We start from the raw sequence: 20082 nt of genomic DNA on the forward strand, positions 1-20082 counted from the left end.
AAATGAAACAAGATGGGATCGGGAGGGAGACAAACCATAAGAGACTCTCAATCTCACGAAACAAACTGAGGGTTGCTGGGGGGTGCGGGGGTAGGGAGAGGGTGGTTGGGTTATGGACATTGGGGAGGGTATGTGCAATGGTGAGTGCTGTGAAGTAAGTAAGCCTGATGATTCACAGACCTGTACCCCTGGGGCAAATAACACATTATATGTTAATAAAAAAATTTAAAAAATACATTGCACGTGTTGTGATGAACACTGGGTGTTATACTTAACTAATGAATCACTGAGTACTACATCAAAAACTAATTGTGTACTATACAGTGGCTAATTTAATATAATAAAATAAATAAGTAAATAAAATTTGGTTTATATAAAAAAATTTAAAAATGCACTGCGTATTTTGGATGCTGATAATATAGTTAGGGGGTGATGTCTGACAGCTGGAAGTCTGGGCTTGGCACTCAGCAAAGAGGTTCACACTAAAGATGCCTGCATGGAAGAAATCCACAGAACAGTGCCAGATGGAGCTATGGGAGGAGAACATGTACCCAAGGGGAAACTGTGTGTTGAAAAAAACCGCTGTGTTGTGCCCTGACTTCAGAGGTACGCTGGGGGAGAGCTCCAAAGAACGGGAAGAAGCAGATGCCCAGGCATCATCCCACTGTCTTTAACTGGGGGAGCCTACCATTGCCGGTTTTACACATTCGAGGTCTCTATGCCAGTGGCTTTTAAAAAATGTTGCAAATGGAATCTAGCCTTCAGGGGAAAGAGGAGGATGAGCTCCCACGGGAATCGCTAAAGGGCTGGAGAAGCTAAGAAAAGTTTTCAGGTAGGAGGTGGTTAATAATAGGGCCGAATACTGAGGCAGGAGGAGGATTAAAAACAGGTGACCGAAGTTGGCAATTCCAAGGTCACTGGCAACCTCTGAGGGAGAGCTGGACAACATGGTAAGAGATAAGGCCAGACTGCAAGGGTAACTGTGGAGGGGACAGGGGCAGGGGCACTGGGGCAGCAAGGGCATGCTACTTTAACATTTGGCAGTACAGGGAAGACAAGAACTTGAAGAGGTGTCAGGGTGAAAGAAAGGTTATTTTAGAACAAGAGACCATGGAGTAAGCTAAGGAACTAAGGAACACTGGGGGCTGAAAGCCTGGAGAGAGAGAGAAGAGCTAGCGAATTAGACAGGATCACTCCAGCTGATCCAGGGATCCAGTAGGAGAATTAATTTCGATATTAAAACTACCCCATTTTACAGAAAAGGAAATCAAGGCACAAGGAGGTTAAGTAACTTCTCCAAAGTCTCATTGACTCAAGAGCTCCTATTTTTTCCATTTATTCTTTTCTGTTCCTAGAAATGGGAAAAAGTAATATATATGATATAAAGAAGTATCACTATTTCTACCCGGAAAGAACATAGGACCGAAGAAGCTAGACTTGGAAAACCACCACCAAATCAGAACATAAACACAGAGCAGCTCAAATGCGTCCGGGCATGCTGAAGAGGCAGGAGGAGCGTTCCCAAACACCCAAGCCTGTGATAAACTGGGGGCCATCTGCCTCAGGTCTGGAGAACATTCATCATCATTTCGGAAATTCAGCTCCCTCTCTGCCAATTTCACCTTCAAATTGGAAATTCTGAAAGTAAGATTCACTCAAGGTCCACCTTGGCAGCTTCTGAAGCAGAAAAAATGATTGAGAAATTCCTTCATACATGAATGTGTGAGAGAAATGAGCAGCTGGCGGAAACCAAACATTCTCCACCTCAGCATATACCCTTCTCTAGAACTACTCTAGAAAAGTACCACGGTGAGGAGCAAAAAATGAGAGAAATTGAATGGTTTTCTTTCCCACTCTCCATCTACATGAAAAATGTGAGAAGCAGAAAGTGTCTCCTCCCTCTTATGTATCTGTCAGCACATTTCCAGGAGGCCTGGCCACATCCCGGGCACTGGCTGGCTGAGGAACAGAGACTGACGCAGCACATTCGTTCGCCTTGGAGCCCTCGCCTGGGTGGTCTGCTGTTATTCCTTTGATTAAACTCCCAGGCTGGAAGAGCTGGAGCTGCTCCTAATGATAGCCGGGTCCTGAAACCTCACACTCGCCCGCACAGCGAGGGCCGGTGCTCCCTCCGAGTGGCTGCCTCCCACTCCTCACCACAGAGCTGGGCTCCTTCGCCACATTCTTCTGCTCACTCACGGCGGTGACCACAGAGGGCGCCGTCTGGGCAGAGTGCGGCAGTGGGAGCGCACACCTCTCCCAGCACTGAGTGAGGCAGAGATAGGGAGACCGAAGCTCTACTCCTGTCAGCGACCACAGCGCTCCCTACCACAGGAGAAAGATGCTTCTAGAACACCCTGCTTTCAGAGATGGACACACTCACTTCCCAAGAACCCCAGCCCCAGACCGTCTCTCATGTGCCAAGGGGAAGAACTAAATTTGGCCTGCTCTCTGCTCGGGTCTGCAGGGTACTTGCTGAACACGTATGTCTTCTGAGCACTATTTCAGGCGCACGCATGCCGGCACAAACATTTCTGAAGTGGCTGTTGTGGCTACTTCGTCGGGCAAGGAACGTTTGATGTTCGCCTGTGCTGTAGGCTATAAAGAGAGTTACATCATAACCGAAGTAGTGAAAGTAATCACAAGCTAAATAAGGCTCTGTTCTTGGCCACGCAAATCCATAACAATGTAGCCTCTCATGTAAATTCTGGGTACCTCCAAGTTTTATTATAAAATTTTGGGGCTGTCAGGGTACTTTGCCTCTTTACTTCTGGCTAGCTCACTGTTCCTCAGCATCTTCGCCAGTGAGCAGGAAGGAAACGTGGTGACGCTGCCTCGCCCTCCAACCCACCCTCCTCTCCAGCTACCTGAGTGACCAAGCTAAAAGGCAAAGCCAACCTTGTCTCTGGGCCCCCTTCCTCCATCCCCGTCATCTATGAGATGAAGCTGAGTTCCTTCACAGAGAAAGCTTTCCCTAAATCAGCTTTTGTGTTCTCTTCCAGCTTCCATCCTAGCTGCTCTCTGCTGACTCCCTCCCCTCCAATACCACTGATCAGCCTACTGTTTCTCTAGACACATACAGGCTAGCTTTTATTCTGGAACCTGCCCTCACCCTTCTCCTGCCACCCACTTGCCTACCTTCAAGATTCAGTTTCGATATAATCTCTTCCAAGAAGGCTACTCTGGCCTTCTCACTCCCATACACAGGCTGGGATAGGTAGCGTGCCCTTTGATACTTCTGCTATTCCCTAGAAATATCTCTTTCGTGCATATTCCATGCTAGCACTCTGATGTGTTTATGTGGCTGTCACCCTTACCAGATTGTGAGTTATTTCATGCCAAGGACTATGTCTTATATCATCCCCATGGCTTAGTACCAAAGCCTGGAACATTCCTAAGAGCTTAATAAAATGTTTTTGAATGAATAAATTAAAAAACCACACTTGAATTAAAAGTGTTATGAACAATGCCACTAAAAGGTTTAATGAGGTAAGCAGCTGAAATTACAGACAAAAGAAAATGATTTTTCAAAAATGACCCAAGGATTTCAATTTTTTATACTTATCTTCCAAAACACAAGTAATTAAAAATTCGTGTTTCTTATGTAGTGGTAGGTTTCATAACACCTTACCCAGAAAAGCAATGTAAAGATACATCAGAGTTCATGGGATATGATGAAAGTGATACTCGGAGGGAAATTCATAGCTTTAAATACAGTGACTGACAAGAGTGAATGAAAGTAAGTATCCCCACTTAAGAGACTGGGAAAAAACAAAAGCTAGCAAAAGCAGAAGGAAGGGAATTAGTCAAGACAAAAGAAAACAACCAATTAGAAAACATTAAAACAATAGAATGAATAAATTTAACCAGAATGATCTTATCAAAAAAAAAAGGAAGCAGGGGAAGAAAACATGAACCCTATTGGATTTGAAAGGAAGGAAGGGAAAAAGGGATAGGAAAGGAGGAAGGAGGAAGGAAAGAAAACACAAACATGAAATAGGAATTGGAAATAAGGAAATACTCGCAGGTACGAGGGAGTAAAAATGCATTCGAAGTAATTACTGAACACAACGCTGCTTCTGATGAATCTGCCATGAAGGTTTCACGGCCCAAGCTGAGAGAGAAGGCAGAGCAGCCCCCACTTTGGCTCTGCACCCCCACTAGTAAACACATGGGCCAGAGCCCCTATGAAGCCATTGTAACAGGTTATTATTTGCTAGAAGAAGGATAAAAATTTTCCAAATTCCAAATTAAGGAATTACTTGCTCTGTGGGGTAGCACCCAGATAACATGTAATTGAGCTTTTCAATAACCAAGTTCATTTGGGTAACACTATATTTTATCTAAAAACTACTTTTTGAATCAAATTAGAAATAACTTATTATTGAAAGCCTTTTATGGCGGAAATACCAATATTTTCCAAATATCTGATATTTAGACTTCACAAAGTAGTTTTTGCATACTATCCTCAGGAGCCTACTCCAACAACAAGAGCAGACCCTTAGGTTGGAAGTTGAGTGAACTGTCCGAGATCACAGCTGGTCCCACAGCTGGTCCGTGGTGGTGGAAGACAGATCTACAGATGGCTGGTCTAGCTCGCTTTCCCCCACCCAGCCCTGCTTATTCCAGACTCCAGCCCCTCCCTCAGTACTGTCTGGAGCACCAACCACCCTCTTACCAGACTCTAAAAGTTAAGACTGACATCTAATGGTAAGTTCAGATTCCTACGTACAGGAGTCTGATGGACTTTTCAATTCTCTAGCTCTAAAGCTCTTCCTCGACAAGAAAGATGGACTGAAGGAAATGACTTTGAATTAGAATACTATCTCCCTGGTGTCCCAGAGGATCAGAATCTTGTCATTTTGCAAGCTTTGCAGCTTACCAAATGACAGAAGCTGAAAATATGTAAACACTAATATTGGCTATGTTTTTTACTATGACTGCAAAGAAAATTTCCTAATGTCTTGGTGCTTCTAGCTGCTCATTTATAAACTGGGAACATAGACTCTTGTCAGTGACCCAGCGAAAAACAAGTAGCAGACCACTGGCTCTCTCCCTTCCACACACCCACTTCACATTTCAAAATTCCTTCTTCTTCTACCATCGTCGTAACATTCTAGTACCTTCCTCCTATCACTCTATCTGTAAAATCTACCTCACCCACCCTCTCAAGTCTCAAAACTGCTCTCATAAGATTCTTTGCTTCCTATTTCAAATCAGGTCTCCTCATCTACTCCCTTCAAATGATTAGGGATTTGAAAAAGAATTTTCATTATAGCCTCACACATGGGATGAGGCTGAAGTAAAGCTTAAGCTTACCTTTAATTTTGGTTCTACATTTCGTACGGAGAAGCAGGGTACCACCAGGGAGCAGTGTGTTGCCTACTTTTAACATATGCTCGTAGTCATTTTCAGCTTCACTTTTTCCTAGACTTGATTACCATTACAGAGTTGCCACTAATTAAGACTCTGTGGCAGAGATAGAGCAAAATGTAACTGTGGAGTTGAATTATAGTAATTTCTTAGGAGGACTTTGATGCCATTTTGCATTAAGGAAAGGGAGAAGATATGGTTTCTGGTTAAATACCATGAGGACGATCAGCAAGGAAGGCAAAAACAATCCCAAAGTTCTTGTAGAAGTTTCATCTAACTTCATTGTGTTGTAGGCTTGTTATTGCATCTATACTTAAGGTCAACAATGTGGTATCTATTTCCATCCATCCAGCTTCCCGAATGACCCTGACTGTATCACTTCTTTCAGCCTCAGTTTCCCCCATCTATAAAATGGGGAGAATGCCATGTGTTGACTAAAGGTGGACTGAAATATTTTACCAGTCAGTAGCCATAAAACATCCTGAGAGCAAGAGATGAAAGGTGGTATAGTTTTTTTTAAAAAAAAAAAAAAAAAAGGAAAGGAAAAGGTAATGCTCTGGCATTCTGGTAAAAAGATTTCTAAGATGAGAATTCACTGGAAAATTTTACCAAAGAAAGAGGTTATTTTTAAAGATCCTTTAAAAGTCTCTTTGACAGCTGAACATTCAAGTCAGTTTATCCATGAAATGAGTACATCAGAGTTAGGAGCAGACTTAACTTTGGAATACCTGTAACAGAAGCTCATTTTCTTTAAAGATGAAGAGGAACACTCTTTCTTTAGCTCGCCCCAACTAATACTCCTTCAACAAGCATCAGCATACAGGAAGTGAGCAAAGGCAGGGAAAGACAGAGTCCCCTGTCCTTAATGCGATCCTTGGAACCAAAGAACTCTTTGGCTCCCCAACCGTCCGTACCTGCTGGGTGAGGAGGCTGATGTGGGTGGACGGGGAATACTGGCGGGCTGCCTGCTTCTCAGCCAGCCGCTGCAGCTCGGCCGTGACCATGCTTGGGTTATACCGTCTGCTGTACAGAGACCCATCTTCTCCCTCTCTTTGTGTTTTAGCCATTCCCGAGTGCGGCTTGTTTGGATGGCATGAGCCTGCTAAAAAAAAAAAAAAAAGAGAGAGAGAGAGAGAGAAGTTTTTATCCTCTTAGGAAATAAGCCCTGAAAAACTTAGGGTGAGGACAGAGAAATCTCAGCCAACAGATACTTTACGGAAGCCCAGGGATCTCTGACAACTTGTCGCAAGCATTTATCAACATGTTTTTGTTTACCGGGAAAGCTTCATGCACACCAAATTTCATCATATGCAGTGGGAAACAACCACTCCTAGAATTCACTAATTTTGATGAATAAAAAAGCGTAGTTTTAAAACTCAGGATAATTCTTAATATTTCTTGTAATGGGACTATACTAGTCAGTAGTCTATGTCATCCACGGTCAAATAACCCACCTTCTTACCAAGCTCAAAAGGGACAACAGATGAAAGCAAAACAGTGTAATTAGAAAAGCACCAATAATCTGTTATTGATGAAATGACTCATTTTCCTTTCAGACTTAAATGCTCTTCTTCTAACTACAGTATCAGAGTTCTATTATTTTTGAGCACCGAAATTCTGGCAAAAAGAAATTTAATATAAAATCAACGTTCATATTTTTTCTATGATGAAAGTCACACATCTCACTGGAAAAAAAAATTTAACCTAGTAAACACTGTAACATGTTTTCTTTCTGGCTTAATGCTTATATAACTGTGATCATTGGTATATACAATTTGGTGACACTGCTTTATAGAAATCTGTTAACTGTTTCATGTTTACTTTATTGTGTGATACATAGAAAATTTCATAACAGATGTGTAAGTTATAGAGAATACTATAGTGAACCTGCGAACTTACTACCCAACTCAAAAACCATATTACCATTGAATATACATCAACTGTGTGATTCTCTTGAGACATCCCTTATCGCCTATCATTCATTCCCTTCCTTTTAAAAAATATCTTCAGTAATGTATTTGTATGCATGTGTGTGTATGCATAAACAAAATACTAGATAATTTTGCTTGGTGTTAAGCTCTACAAAAGCGGTATCTTATTGTAGCAGTTTCCTGAGATACGCTCTTGTCATTCAATACCATACTTTCAAGATTCATCCTTGCGAAGCATAGCTTAAAATGCATTAATTAACCTGGGGTTTGGTGTTCCATTTTGCAAGTACACTACCACTTATTCTTCTCTTCCCCCATCCGTGGGTGTGTTGGTATTATAAACAGTGTAGCGGTGAACACTCTTAAATACATCTCACGGTGAATGTGTGAAAGAACCTCTCTTGTATGGATGCCGAAGAATGGGACTGTTGAATCAGAGTACATAAATCTGTAAATTTATGTGATAATACCAAAGTGGCATTTTTTTACACTCCCATAAGCAAAATATGAGAGTTCCTGATGATCCACATCCCCTCCAACACTTAGTGTTGTCAAGTATCTTAATTCTTCCCACTTCTAAGGGGGTAAAAATCTCCTTGTAGTCTCCATTTACATTCACAGATTGATCATGATGCTAAGCGTGTGTTATCTCTTTTCTGATACCACTGATCATTTTTCTATTGGGTTATCTTTTTCTTACTGATTTATGGAAGTTCTGCTTATGTTTTCACTTGCTTCATACCCTGTAATCTTAAAGATAATCTTACTTTATCCTAGAAGTTTTTATTAAAGATTTATTTATTTTAGAGAAAAGGTGAGTGCATGCATGTACGCACGCGCCCAAGTGCGGGGAGTTGGGGAGGGAGAGAATCTCCCAGAGACTCCCTGCTGAACTCGTAGCCCGATACAGGGCTCAATCTCATGACCCTGAGAACACGACCTGAGCCTAAATCAAGAGTCAGATGCTTAACCGACTGAGCCAACCAGGTGCTCCTATTTTATTACAGAAGTTTTATTTCTAAAATGTATCTGTAGATTGCTTTCAGTTTTCTATGCAGACAATGTATTTTCTGCAAATAAGCAAATTTTATTTCCTCTTTTTTTTTTTTTTAAAGATTTTGTTTATTTATTTGACAGAGAGAAATCACAAGTAGATGCAGAGGCAGGCAGAGAGAGAGAGGGAAGCAGGCTCCCTGCTGAGCAGAGAGCCCGATGCGGGCCTTGATCCCAGGACCCTGAGATCATGACCTGAGCCGAAGGCAGGGGCTTAACCCACTGAGCCACCCAGGCGCCCTATTTCCTCTTTTTTGATCCTTGTGCTTTTAATTTCTTTGGTCTTACTATGCTGGTTCTGGTAAAACATTAAATAGAAGCAATATTAGTGGGCATCTTTTTATGGCTCTTAATGTTAAAAGAATTCTTTCAACATTTACCAACTTACACTGATACCTCTTGTAGGATTTTGGCAGATAGCTTTTTTCAGCTTAAGAGGGCTCCCTTCTCTTCCTAGTATGCTGAGAGCTTTATCATGAATGAGTGTGGAATTTTATCAAATTCTTTTCTGCATCTACTAAGATGAATATGGTTCTTCTCCTTTAGTTTGCTGATGTGACAAATGTCAGTTATACATTTTCTAATGTTAAGCCCCTCCTGCGTTCCTTGGATAAACTTGTTTACAGTGTCCTATCTCTTTCATATGTTGCTAGATTTGGCTGGCTTATATATTGATATATATATATATATTTTTTTTTTTTAAAAAGATTTATTTATTTATTTGACAGAGAGAGATTACAAGTAGGCAGAGAGGCAGGCAGAGAGAGAGAGGAGGAAGCAGGCTCCCTGCCGAGCAGAGAGCCCGATGTGGGACTCGATCCCAGGACCCTGAGATCATGACCTGAGCCGAAGGCAGCAGCTTAACCCACTGAGCCACCCAGGCGCCCAATATTGATATATATATTAATTAGAATTTTTGCTTTTGTGTGCATAAACGTAGCTGGTCTGTAATTTCCCCAATACTATACTCAACTGGTTTTGTTATTAAGATAAAACTAGGCATTCAAAAAGAGATAAATACTGTTTCTCTTCCCATTCTCAAGAAGAGTTTAAGATTGGAATTATCTGCCCCTTGAAAGACAGTTAGAACTTCCTTATAAAATTATCTGGGCCTCAAACTCTGTGAGATTTTTAACTACTGTTTCACTTATCTTAATATTTACAGGACTGTTGAGGCTTTCATCTTCTTGAGTCAATTTTATGTAAGTTATACTTTTCTATTTGTCCGTTTTATAAGTTTTCAGTTTTATTGGAATAAAACAGTTAAGAATTCTTTTGTCACCTCCACAATATTTGCATGTTCTATAGCTTTTCCAACCCTTGTACTATTTCTCCAGGTCTGCTCTTTTCTTGATCAGTCTCACCAGAGGTTTGTCCATCTTATTAGGGTTTTCAAAGAACTCCCGGCTTCGATATTCTCTAGTGTACTTTATTTCTGAATTCTCTGATTTATTTTTGCCCTATCTTTATTATTTCTTTTATTTAGATTTATGATGTTTTGTTTTTATAATGTCTGAAATTAAATACTTAGAAATTAATCTTCAGCCTCTTTTACTTACAAATAAAGTTTTTAAGGCAGTCAATATCCCTCCTCATACTGCCTTTCATAGCGCTCCATACACTCAGACGCACAGTTTTCTCATTATCATTCAGTTCTAATACTTTTACATTTATTTCCATTATGATTTCTTCCTTGATGCTTTTTATGTTTTTTTTTTCAGGTTTTAATTTAAATTCCAGTTAGTTAATATATATTTTAATGATAGTTTCAGGTATAAAAATAGTGATTCAAACCTCCATACAACACCCAGTGTTTGACTCTTTTTAATCCAGAAATTCATGAGGATTTGTTATACACTATAACTTGTTGTTATTGCCATTCAATTTTGAATTGCACATTCAAAGAGAATGTGCCTGTATGATACCAATTCCGTGATATTTGTCTTAAATGATGTAGGATGACTGGTTTTATGAATATATTATGAGTGCTTACAAAGGTGTTTTCTCTAATTATTGGATACACAGTTCTATGTATGATAAATTGATAAAGCTGATCAACTTTTTTAAATCCTCTTTATCTTCGCTGATTTAAAACAATCTGTTTAGTCTATCAGTACTTGACAGGAGTATGCAGAAATCTCCCACAAAGACATGTACTCATGTACTTGTATCTAGCTTTGTTTTGGAACAAATATTATATTTGGAAGTTATTTTTATTAGGTGCCCTTAGAACTGCTTCATCTTTCTGCTGAACTAAACCTTTACCTTTTGTCTTATGTAATTACTGTCTGTACCTGTAAGAAAATTTTCTATCTCAAAGTCTATTTAAGCATATGTTAATATAGTTATACCATGTTTCTTCTGGTTGGTATTTACATGGCATTTCTTTCTTTATCCTTTTTTTAATAAGCGAGCCATTTTTTTCTTTTTTTTCCCCTTTTTTCTTTTCTTTTTTTTTTTTTTTTTTTAAAGATTTTATCTATTTATTTGACAGACAGAGGGAGAAAGATCACAAATAGGCAGGGCAGCAGGCAGAGAGAGACAGGGAAGCAGGCTTCCCACTGAGCAGAGAGTCCCATTCAGGGCTTGATCCCAGGACCCTTAGATCCTGACCTGAGCTGAAGACAAAGGCTTAATCCAGTGAGCCACCCAGGTGCCCCTCTTTCTTTATCCTTTTATTTTTCAACCACTCCTTCTTCTCTTTAGGTGTATCTCTCTTTGGTAAACAGCACACATCTGGATTTTTAAAAAATTCAACCTGACACTCTTCTAACAAGTTCAGCCCATTTACATTTATTTGATTCTTGACATTGGGACTTGGTTTGCTATTCAGTTTCATTTCTCCTTTTTTCTAAGTTTTTTCTAAGCTTCCTTCTCAATTCATTTTTCTTCTTCCAAAAGGTTTAGAATTTCCATATTTTTACTCTTCTGGTGGGAACCTTTGAAATTTTATACTGTGTATTTATCTTTAAAATGTGTGAAGCTAAATCATATCCTACTCTCACTCTCAAACTATTCAATAACCACAGAAAAATTTAACCCAAATCACTTGGAAGCTATTGTTGTCATTTATTATGTTGTTGTCTACTACTGTTTAAGCCATTCAGGATGTGTTCTCTGACTGCCATGGGAATAAGCGAAATAGACAATTACAAGAAGCAGAGAACGCCAATTATCTGAAAATTAAACAGTACACTTATAAACAATCCTTGGGTCAAAGGATAAATCACAACAGAAATTTAAAAATATTTTTGAACTAACTAGCTGTTCCTTATCCCTCTCTGGGAAAAATGTGAAAAAGGAAGGTTTTTTAAAGAAAATTTTGATTAATACAAGGTATTGGAGACAATGATCTTACTTAATCTCTCTCAAATGGGAGAAAACAGTTCAAACCAGAACATTATTGATTATTAATACTCTTGATCTTAGATTAAGTCACAAGAATAACCACTCAGAATTAGTACATACACACATGCCCATATTCATAGTTATGACTTATTAGACATTCAATATCTGATTCAAGCTGCATAATATTCATTTCATTTGAAATCAGATGCTAAGAAATATAAATTGACTATTTACAAAACAGCTTAGCTGTAACTCATCTTAACATGGATATTACTAAGCTGTTTAAAAACTTGATCAATGGTAAGGTATTTGCCAAATTAATCTACAGATTCAACACAATCCTATCGAAATCCCATCTACCTATTTCTGCAGAAATTGACAAGCTGATCCTAAACTTCATATGAAAATGCAAGGGATCCAGAATATTCTAAACACTATGGAAAAAAGGAATGAAATTGGAAGAATCACTCTTGGTGACTTCAAAACTTACTATAATTCTACAACAATTAAGATAATGTGGTACTGGCATAAGGCTAGACATATCGATCAGTGGAACAGAAATGAGACTCCACAATAAACCCTTACATTCATGATTAAATGATTTTTGATAAGAATGCCAAAACAATTCAATAGGGAAATAATACTGTTTCAACAAATGGTTGAACTGAGACAATGGGACACTGGGACAACTGAATATACACGTGAAAAAGAACGAAGTTAGACCCTTATGCCACATCTACACAGAAGTTAAATTCAAAATGGATAAAAGTCCTAAATGAAAGAACCCAAACTATAAAATTCTTAGAAAAAAACATGCATATGAATCCTTGTTACCATGGGTTAGACAATAATTTTTCAAATATGATACCAAAAACATAAGCATAAAGAAAAACAGATAAATTGGATGTCATCAAAATTAAAAGCTTTTGTGCTTCAAAAACATGAAATGATAAGCAACAGAAGGGGAGAAAATACTTCAAAATCATGTATCTGACAAGGGACTTGTATCCAGACTACATAAAGAACATAACTCAACAAAAAAAAAAAAACAAAAACAAAAAACCCACCAAGTATCTCAATTTAAAAACAGGCAAAGGATTTGAATAAATATTTCCAAAGAAGGTATACTGATGGCCAAAAAGCACATGAAAAGTGTTCCACATCCTTAGTCATTAGGGAAAGGAAATGATAACCACAAAAATGAGACACTACTTCCAAGCCACTAGAATAGATAAAATCAGAAAAACAATCGTAAGGATTGGCTGGCAAGGATATGGAGGAACTGGAACCTTCATGCATTGCTGGAACCAAAATGATGTAGTCACTTTGAAAGAAAACAGTTTGGAAGTTACTAAAAAAAAAGCATGAAGCTACCATATGACCCAGTGATTCCACTCCTATGTATATACCCAAGAGAAATGAGAGCATAGGTCCACACAAAAACTCATACACAAACATTAATAGCAGCAGTATTCATAACAGCACTTAAGTGAAAACAACCCATATATCCCTCAAGTGATAAACGGATAAACAAAAGTATGGTATACCCATCCAATGGAAAACTATTCAGCCATACAAAGGAATGAAGCACTGATACATGCTACAACACGAATGAACCTTGAAGACGTTGTGCTAAGTGAAATAAGTCATTCACAATACACCACTAATTGTACAATTCCACTTACATAGAATGTCCAGAGTAGGCAAATCTACAGAGATAGAAAGTAGTTTAGTGGTTGCCAGGGCCGGGGGAAGGAGAAAACAGATACTGACTACAAAAAGGTATGGGGTTTCTTCAGGGATACAGAAAATGTTCTAAAATAAGAGATAGTGGTGTTGGTTGCACAACTATGTGAATATACTAAAAGCCATTGAATTGCACATTTTAAAGTGGTGAATTTCACAGTATATGGATTGTATCTCAAAAAAACTGTTATCAAAAATGGAGGGAAAAACTTCACTGATAATATGGGTCTACCTACTTCAATTAAAGTTAGATACCTTAAGAGTTCCTTAGTTATTTATTCAGGTCATACTTGACTTTAAATACACTGAAAAATAACAATTTACTCAGAAAGAATGTATATAGACACTTGCAGGTCTGTGATGGAAACATCTCCTGACTAGACTGTAAGCTCCTTGTCATTCATCTCTTTATCCAGCATCTCAAAGAAATCCTGATTCATTTTATATTAATGGATGAATCCTACTGGACCAAATGCAAGACTCTTCCTTAGAACAATGCATGTGTCCCTTTATCTTTCAAAAGAAAAGGCAAAGGGAAGAGATGGCATTCTTTTCTTTTCTTTTCTTTTTTTTTTAATCGGGGCCGGGGAGGAGCTGACATCACAGGCTGCCTTTCATTTTCTCACACTCACCTGCCTTTGCTGAAGAGGGACGAGACAGTTTCTGGCTATAGATGTGTGCAGCACTTTGGAAAGAGGAAAAGGGGCCAATGGTGTAACTGCCTGATCGACAGCGTGGCAGGCCAGCAGGGCTTGGTGCGTTCTGTGTCCCAGGATGTATGGAGGGAGAGGCACTGTCAGGGACTGAGCTCAGTAAAATTGTTGGCTGGTGAGACATGGTGGGGATAGCTGGAGGAATCTGAGATAAAGAAGAATGGTGGCCAGGCCCTGCTGACAGGTCAGAGGTTGTAATAATAGATGACAAGTGGGTATTGGGAATTTTCTGCAGAAGAGTAGCAGCAGGACCAGAGAAAGAAGCAGAGGAAGAATTTGTATAGACTAATTTAGCCTCTTTTTCTGCTGAAGTAGTAAATCCTATTAAAACAAAAACAAACAAATAAAACAAAATAAAACAGATCATTTTAGGAAAAACTGACATATAACTCTATAAAACATGAAGTAAACATTCTTAAACATCAAAATAATCATAGCATGAAACAGAAATCATCAAAGATAGAGACTTTAATGACTGGGCATCATGAACTTAATGAATTATGCCCACCAAGACAACCTGGCAACAGAAACAGTTTACTTTTAGTCCTAGAATTTCTAAGAGCTGGCGTTGAGGCTACCTCCATCAACCAGAGCAGGCATTTTACAAATGTAAGCACATTAAGACAAAAGTTTCTGGTGGTGACAGCTAATTCCTCTCCCTCTGCTTTTCACCCTTCTAGGAAAAAAAAAAAAAAAGAGCTCAGAATTTCTAAATACTAAGAAAATGAAAAATTCCTCAGAAGGAAAACAGGTTATCAGTAAACAGAAGGAAATTCTAAGTCAAGAGAAAAGAACAAAGAAAAGGAGCTTCGTTGGGGGTAATGCCTTGAGCTTTAGAATCATTTACTATCTGATGACTTTTTTCCTTCCCTTTTAGTGATTTATAAGAGAGCGGCAAATCTAGGAAGGTTTGAAGTCACTCACGAGATAATTTGTCGGAGTGAATTTCTGTTGCCTGCTGCTGTTTGGGCTGCTTTATTTTCACTTCCTCCGTGGTCTCAGGGTGATCTGAAACAGAAGATAAATACTGAGCTTAGGCTCTCCTACTAATCAAACGCTCCACATATAATTTTATTCCCAAAATTTAACACAACTCCTAATTGATCGCAGGAACACTGCCTACCCCACCACACTTTCCCAAGGCTGGCCACATTCACAGCCCTGCTGAGTGGGCAACCAGTCAGAAGATTCCCAACTATCCCCAACCCCAATTCCAGCTAACTGAACCAGGGAAAAGTTCTTAAACCCAGGGCAGACATCCATGGACGGCAACAAGCTAGGACATGCCTGGAAAAGAAAAAAAAAATAGTAAGAGTAAGGGCAGTCAGATGCTTTTACCAGGAATTCAAACTAGGGGAACTAAGAAACCAAGGTTGTCGGCGGTACCCACTGGAACAAAGAAATCATATGGAGCAAAGAAATCGTATGGAGTAGTGCAACAGCCAAGCTAGAACAGCCCCAATATTTGTTGGCACGATACCTGAATACTACTATAACTTTGTGTCTTATTTATTTACCTACTTATTTGAGAGAGAGTGGTGGGGGGAAAAGGGCGGGGGAGAGGGAGAGAGAATCTGAAGCAGGCTGCACACCCAGTACAGAGCATGGCACGGGGCCCCATCTCACGACCCAGAGATCACGACGGAGCCAAAATCAAGGGTGGGATGCTTCCCCGATTGAGCGACCCAGGCGCCCACAATAGCTCTGGATCTTCAAGTGAACGTCTAAGTTTTACCAGAGCAAGCTGAGTGAGTTTACTTAAGATAGGGTGATCAGTATATTCAAGACAAAATCGCTCTAATAAAATAAATTCCACTCTAATAAACTAGTGGGTTTTGTTTGTTTGTTTGTTTTCCCTACCACAGAATTGTGAAACATGACAGCCAGGGCTAATCACATCCTTGCAGAAATCTTCCAAAATCTTGTGTCAGGGCGAGTTCATATAAAAACTCAAGAAACGCCAATTTACACACCATCTTTCAGAATGAAAGAATAAGGACATAGGGATTATTTTCTGTGTCACCACCAGCCGTGGTAATACTGTCACACGAGTCTGCTCCTGTTTGAAATCAGTCCAGATGCTACCAGATGTCACAGTGTGGTTTCCTAGATTGAGGCCTTCCTACTGCCTTTCTAGTTATTCTTGATAGGTCTAGATAGGTCTAGATCTTCTTATGTAGAGGTCATCCTTAATACATGAACTCCAGAATTTCCAGGGACCTATATGTACAAACAGATGCTGTCAGGGCTTCCCCACAGGGCTTCCCCAGGGAAAAAAATCACTATCTGTAGTGTAGTATGTAGGCCCTCACCTCCTTAGGTTAACGAGCTTTTCTCTACCCCAACCTCACTGTAAGAACTCCTCAGCCTCTTTTCCTCAACACTGTTAGAGGAGCTTTTCAGAGCTTCCACCAACCTTCTTCCTACATTTACGCACCCAATTCTATCTTCTAGACAATAAACATTATGAGTCAAGGTACCACGACAGCCCTGGTCACTTTATACCCAGCATCCATAACAATGTCTGACACACAACAGGTGCTCGGAAGAAATGCGTAGAAGGAATAAAAAAACAGATGAATCAACTAACTTCAGAATTTAGATAAGCTAGGACAGTTCAAAGAAGAGGGCTGGGCTGGGACTTCTAGAAATATTCGATTATACAGTGAGCTCAATATAAATAGGCCTTTACCCTATTTGTTTGGGAAAACTCATTCCACTTTTTTTTTTTTTAAGATTTTATTGATTTATTTGACAGAGAGACAGATATCACAAGTAGGCAGAAAGGCAGGCAGAGAGAGAGGGAGGAAGCAGGCTCCCTGCTGAGCAGAGAGACCGATGCGGGGCTCCATCCCAGGACCCTGGGATCATGACCCGAGCCGAAGGCAGAGGCTTTAAGCCACTGAGCCACCCAGGAACCCCTCACTCCATGTTTTAATAATAATAAATAATATTAATAAATAATAATGACCAATTATCCTCACTATTCCCACATGGGACTATGGTAGTCTTAACAGCAGGGAACGAGTCTCTGTCTTTGAATTTAGTGCTTAGTATACCGACAGAATTGGTGTAGATTTCCTCTATGTCTTATGCTTCCCATCTAGATTTTAAATGAATCTTACTTTAAGGCACAGAGCTTTGTTTATAACAGAACATCACTGCTATTTTTTTTTAATCAGATGACATGAGCTAGAGAGTTCGGTCCACATTAATCCCAAATCCCCAATCACCGAGTTCCCCCGAAGGGAACTCTTCTCACGGTCCTCAGCAGGGATTAAGAAAGTGTGCACAGCAGATCCCCGAAATTGGCGGGCTTGACTTCCTGGCAAATTGCTGCATTTTCCCACTTTTCTGTTCAGGACCACTAAATGCTGAGATGTGGATGCATACCGAAATAAAAGCAATTCATTGTGTTCTAAAGGGTTTTTTTTTTTTTTTTTAATTTAGCGTTTATATAAAACCACCTTTTGAAGTAGCAACTATCAAGTCTGAAAAGCAATCGATGTTTCCATTAATCTTTTTCTGGGGGATACCTTAGTTCTAAGGATTTAACAACCTGTAAGTAAAGCTGAACATAACAGTATTCCATAAGCAGCCTTTTTATTGTCAGACCATTGCCTGATTTTAATATAATTTTTTAAAAAGTGTGCGTTAAATTTTTTTTTTTTTTTTAGTGTGCGTTAATATTTAAAAAAAAAGAAAAGAAAAAGAAATTAATGCGTGGGAACATCCTGGGCTCTCACAGTGACTGAAGAAAGCTAAAGGCATTTCGGATGTGAAATTCAGGATATTAGACATCCCACCAGGTATGGAATAGTCCCATGCAACAAATAATTCCTCTGCCCCAAATGCCAATGCAGCTAAGCCAGAGGAAGCAAAAAACTTAAATAAAAGAATGGGAAATAACCATTAGGAAAGGCAGAAGAGCACAGATGAAGAGCATAAGCCTTGAGTGGGGCCAAAGGAGGTTCAAATTCCCACCCCACTGCACCGTGAAGGGAACTCCTGGGCAAGTTACTCAGTCACTTTCAGCTTTTGTTTTCTCATCTGAAAAGAAACTGAGTAATTCCACCCACTCCATATGGTTTTTAAAAGTAAAAAAATTAGATCACATCCAGCAGGTTATAGTAATATGAGCGCTCAAATGTTAGCTATTATTACCTTGTCTCAAAAGTTCTCTGCTGTTACTTTCATGAAAAAAATTTTTAAAAGGACCATGTTCCTCTTGTTTTGAGGACAAAAATGGAATGCCCCCTCAGCCCCAACCCCCGCGCTGCAGAAGTTCACCATCTTGGAGCCTGTTAGTGCTCATGCAGCACAGGATTCTCGGCTCTCTTTGGCACGTCTCATTTTTTCACTTGTTCTTATTTTTCATTAATAAACCGTCATACTTACCACCCTTTGCCCCGCTATCAGAATAACTGTTGCTGTTTTTAGAACTTTTTGAGTGGGTCCCCAGGAAGACGCTTGCAGACTTGTTTTTTTGGGTATAAAAAGTCAACACCTCCTCCAGCTCAGCCTCACTGAAACAAGGAGAGAGAGTATGGTCAGAACAGGAAGCTGTTCTGGAAAAATCTTTCCACTAGATTTTATTCTGGAAATGGAGTCAGCTGGAGAAGGGGAAAATGAAGAGTACAAGCTGAAAACTCCCTACTAGTAGATGGTTACACAGGAATACAAACAAAGCAGTCTGAAAAATTTCAACACGATAAGGCTTTCTTCAACCCAAAGCGAATTTTCGAGATGCGCTGTCTGATATGGTAGCCAGGAGGCATATATGATGATTTCAGTTTAAGTGAATTAAAATTAAGCACATTTAAAGATTCTTCTCAGTTAGTTAACCACATTTCATGTACTCAGTAGCCACAACACACAGAAAGTTCTATTGGGCAGCCAAGTTCTGTATTAGAGGTCAATAAACTACAGACTTTACGGGCTCAAAACTGGCGAGCTGATGAGCAACATGTTCTTGTATGGCTTCCTGCTACAAACGGTGTTTATCTTTTTAGAGAAGAACATGCTATGAAGATCATAGGTATCCTACAAAGTGTGAAATATTTATGATCTGGCCCTTCACGGTTTGCCCTCCACTTCCAGATAACTGAAGTGTATTCACTAAAGGAGCCACTCGTCATTTTAATTCCCTCTGTCCGAAATAAGGAGACCTACCAGGAAAGCCACAGAACAGTTCCCTGAACATTGCTACAATGAAGGAGATGGAACTAGATGGTTCTAGGTCATTTCAGATATTAAAATTGTACGCACTTTATGAACATTCACAAAATGGAAAGTACAAGGAGTTTGATGAGGGCCCACAGGACTCTTCTGGTAAACATATTATGCATGGGTTTTTGTTCTTTTATTTTTTAATTTTAAAGATTTTTATTTATTTGACACACACAGAGAGAGAGAGAGAGAGATCACAAGTAGGCAGAGCAGCAAGCAGAGAGAAAGGGGGAAGCAGGCCCCTTGATAAGCAGAGAACCCGATGTGGGGCTTGATCCCACGACCCTGGGATCATGACCTGAGCTGAAGGCAGAGGCTTTAGCCCACTGAGACACCCAGGTGCTCCCATATGCATGGGTTTTTTTTTTTTTAAACACCTGTGGGAGGTTCTCAATGGCCTTCTGCATCTTTTTCCTGGAGCCAAGTTATATCCCAGATTCGTGGCCTTTGAATAGGTAAAAATAGTCCCGCATTATCACAAATGACCTATATCCCATCCTGAGAATATGTTGTAATGACAACCTAGGAAACTGCTTCTATGAATCTCAGAGTAAACCCCACCGTCTCTAGAGTAGCGAAGTGCCATATAGTAAAAACCTCAAGGAACTACTAAAGGCCCATATGCAGCTGAGGTCACAAATGTGTGAATGATCTGTCATTCACAGAAAAGGAAAAGAAAAGATTCAGGC

General features: G+C 39.6%; 1 protein-coding gene across 19 annotated transcripts in view; it reads right to left on the bottom strand.

The window, feature by feature from the left end:
* The window catches only part of TTLL5 (tubulin tyrosine ligase like 5), a 283373-nt gene that overhangs the window by 154882 nt on the left and 108409 nt on the right, over window positions 1-20082 (bottom strand). For 11 of the 19 annotated variants that reach the window (XR_004286140.1, XR_004286138.1, XR_004286141.1 and 8 more), the window contains exons 26-30: window positions 18563-18690; window positions 15089-15172; window positions 14084-14485; window positions 13391-13414; window positions 6288-6475 (exon numbers count right to left, since the gene is read on the bottom strand). Coding sequence is in view for 8 of the 19 variants with exons in the window: in XM_032344877.1 (XP_032200768.1) it covers window positions 6288-6475; window positions 13391-13414; window positions 14084-14485; window positions 15089-15172; window positions 18563-18690 (826 nt within the window). In the remaining 11 variants the exon portion in view is untranslated. Of the gene's footprint in view, window positions 1-6287; window positions 6476-13390; window positions 13415-13836; window positions 13988-14031; window positions 14486-15088; window positions 15173-18562; window positions 18691-20082 lie in introns of those variants that run through there. The other 8 variants (XR_004286139.1, XR_004286136.1, XR_004286134.1 and 5 more) reach the window with 5 other exon arrangements.

This window comes from Mustela erminea, chromosome 5, assembly GCF_009829155.1.
Source record: "Mustela erminea isolate mMusErm1 chromosome 5, mMusErm1.Pri, whole genome shotgun sequence".
In the NCBI taxonomy this organism is placed as follows: Eukaryota; Metazoa; Chordata; class Mammalia; order Carnivora; family Mustelidae; genus Mustela; species Mustela erminea.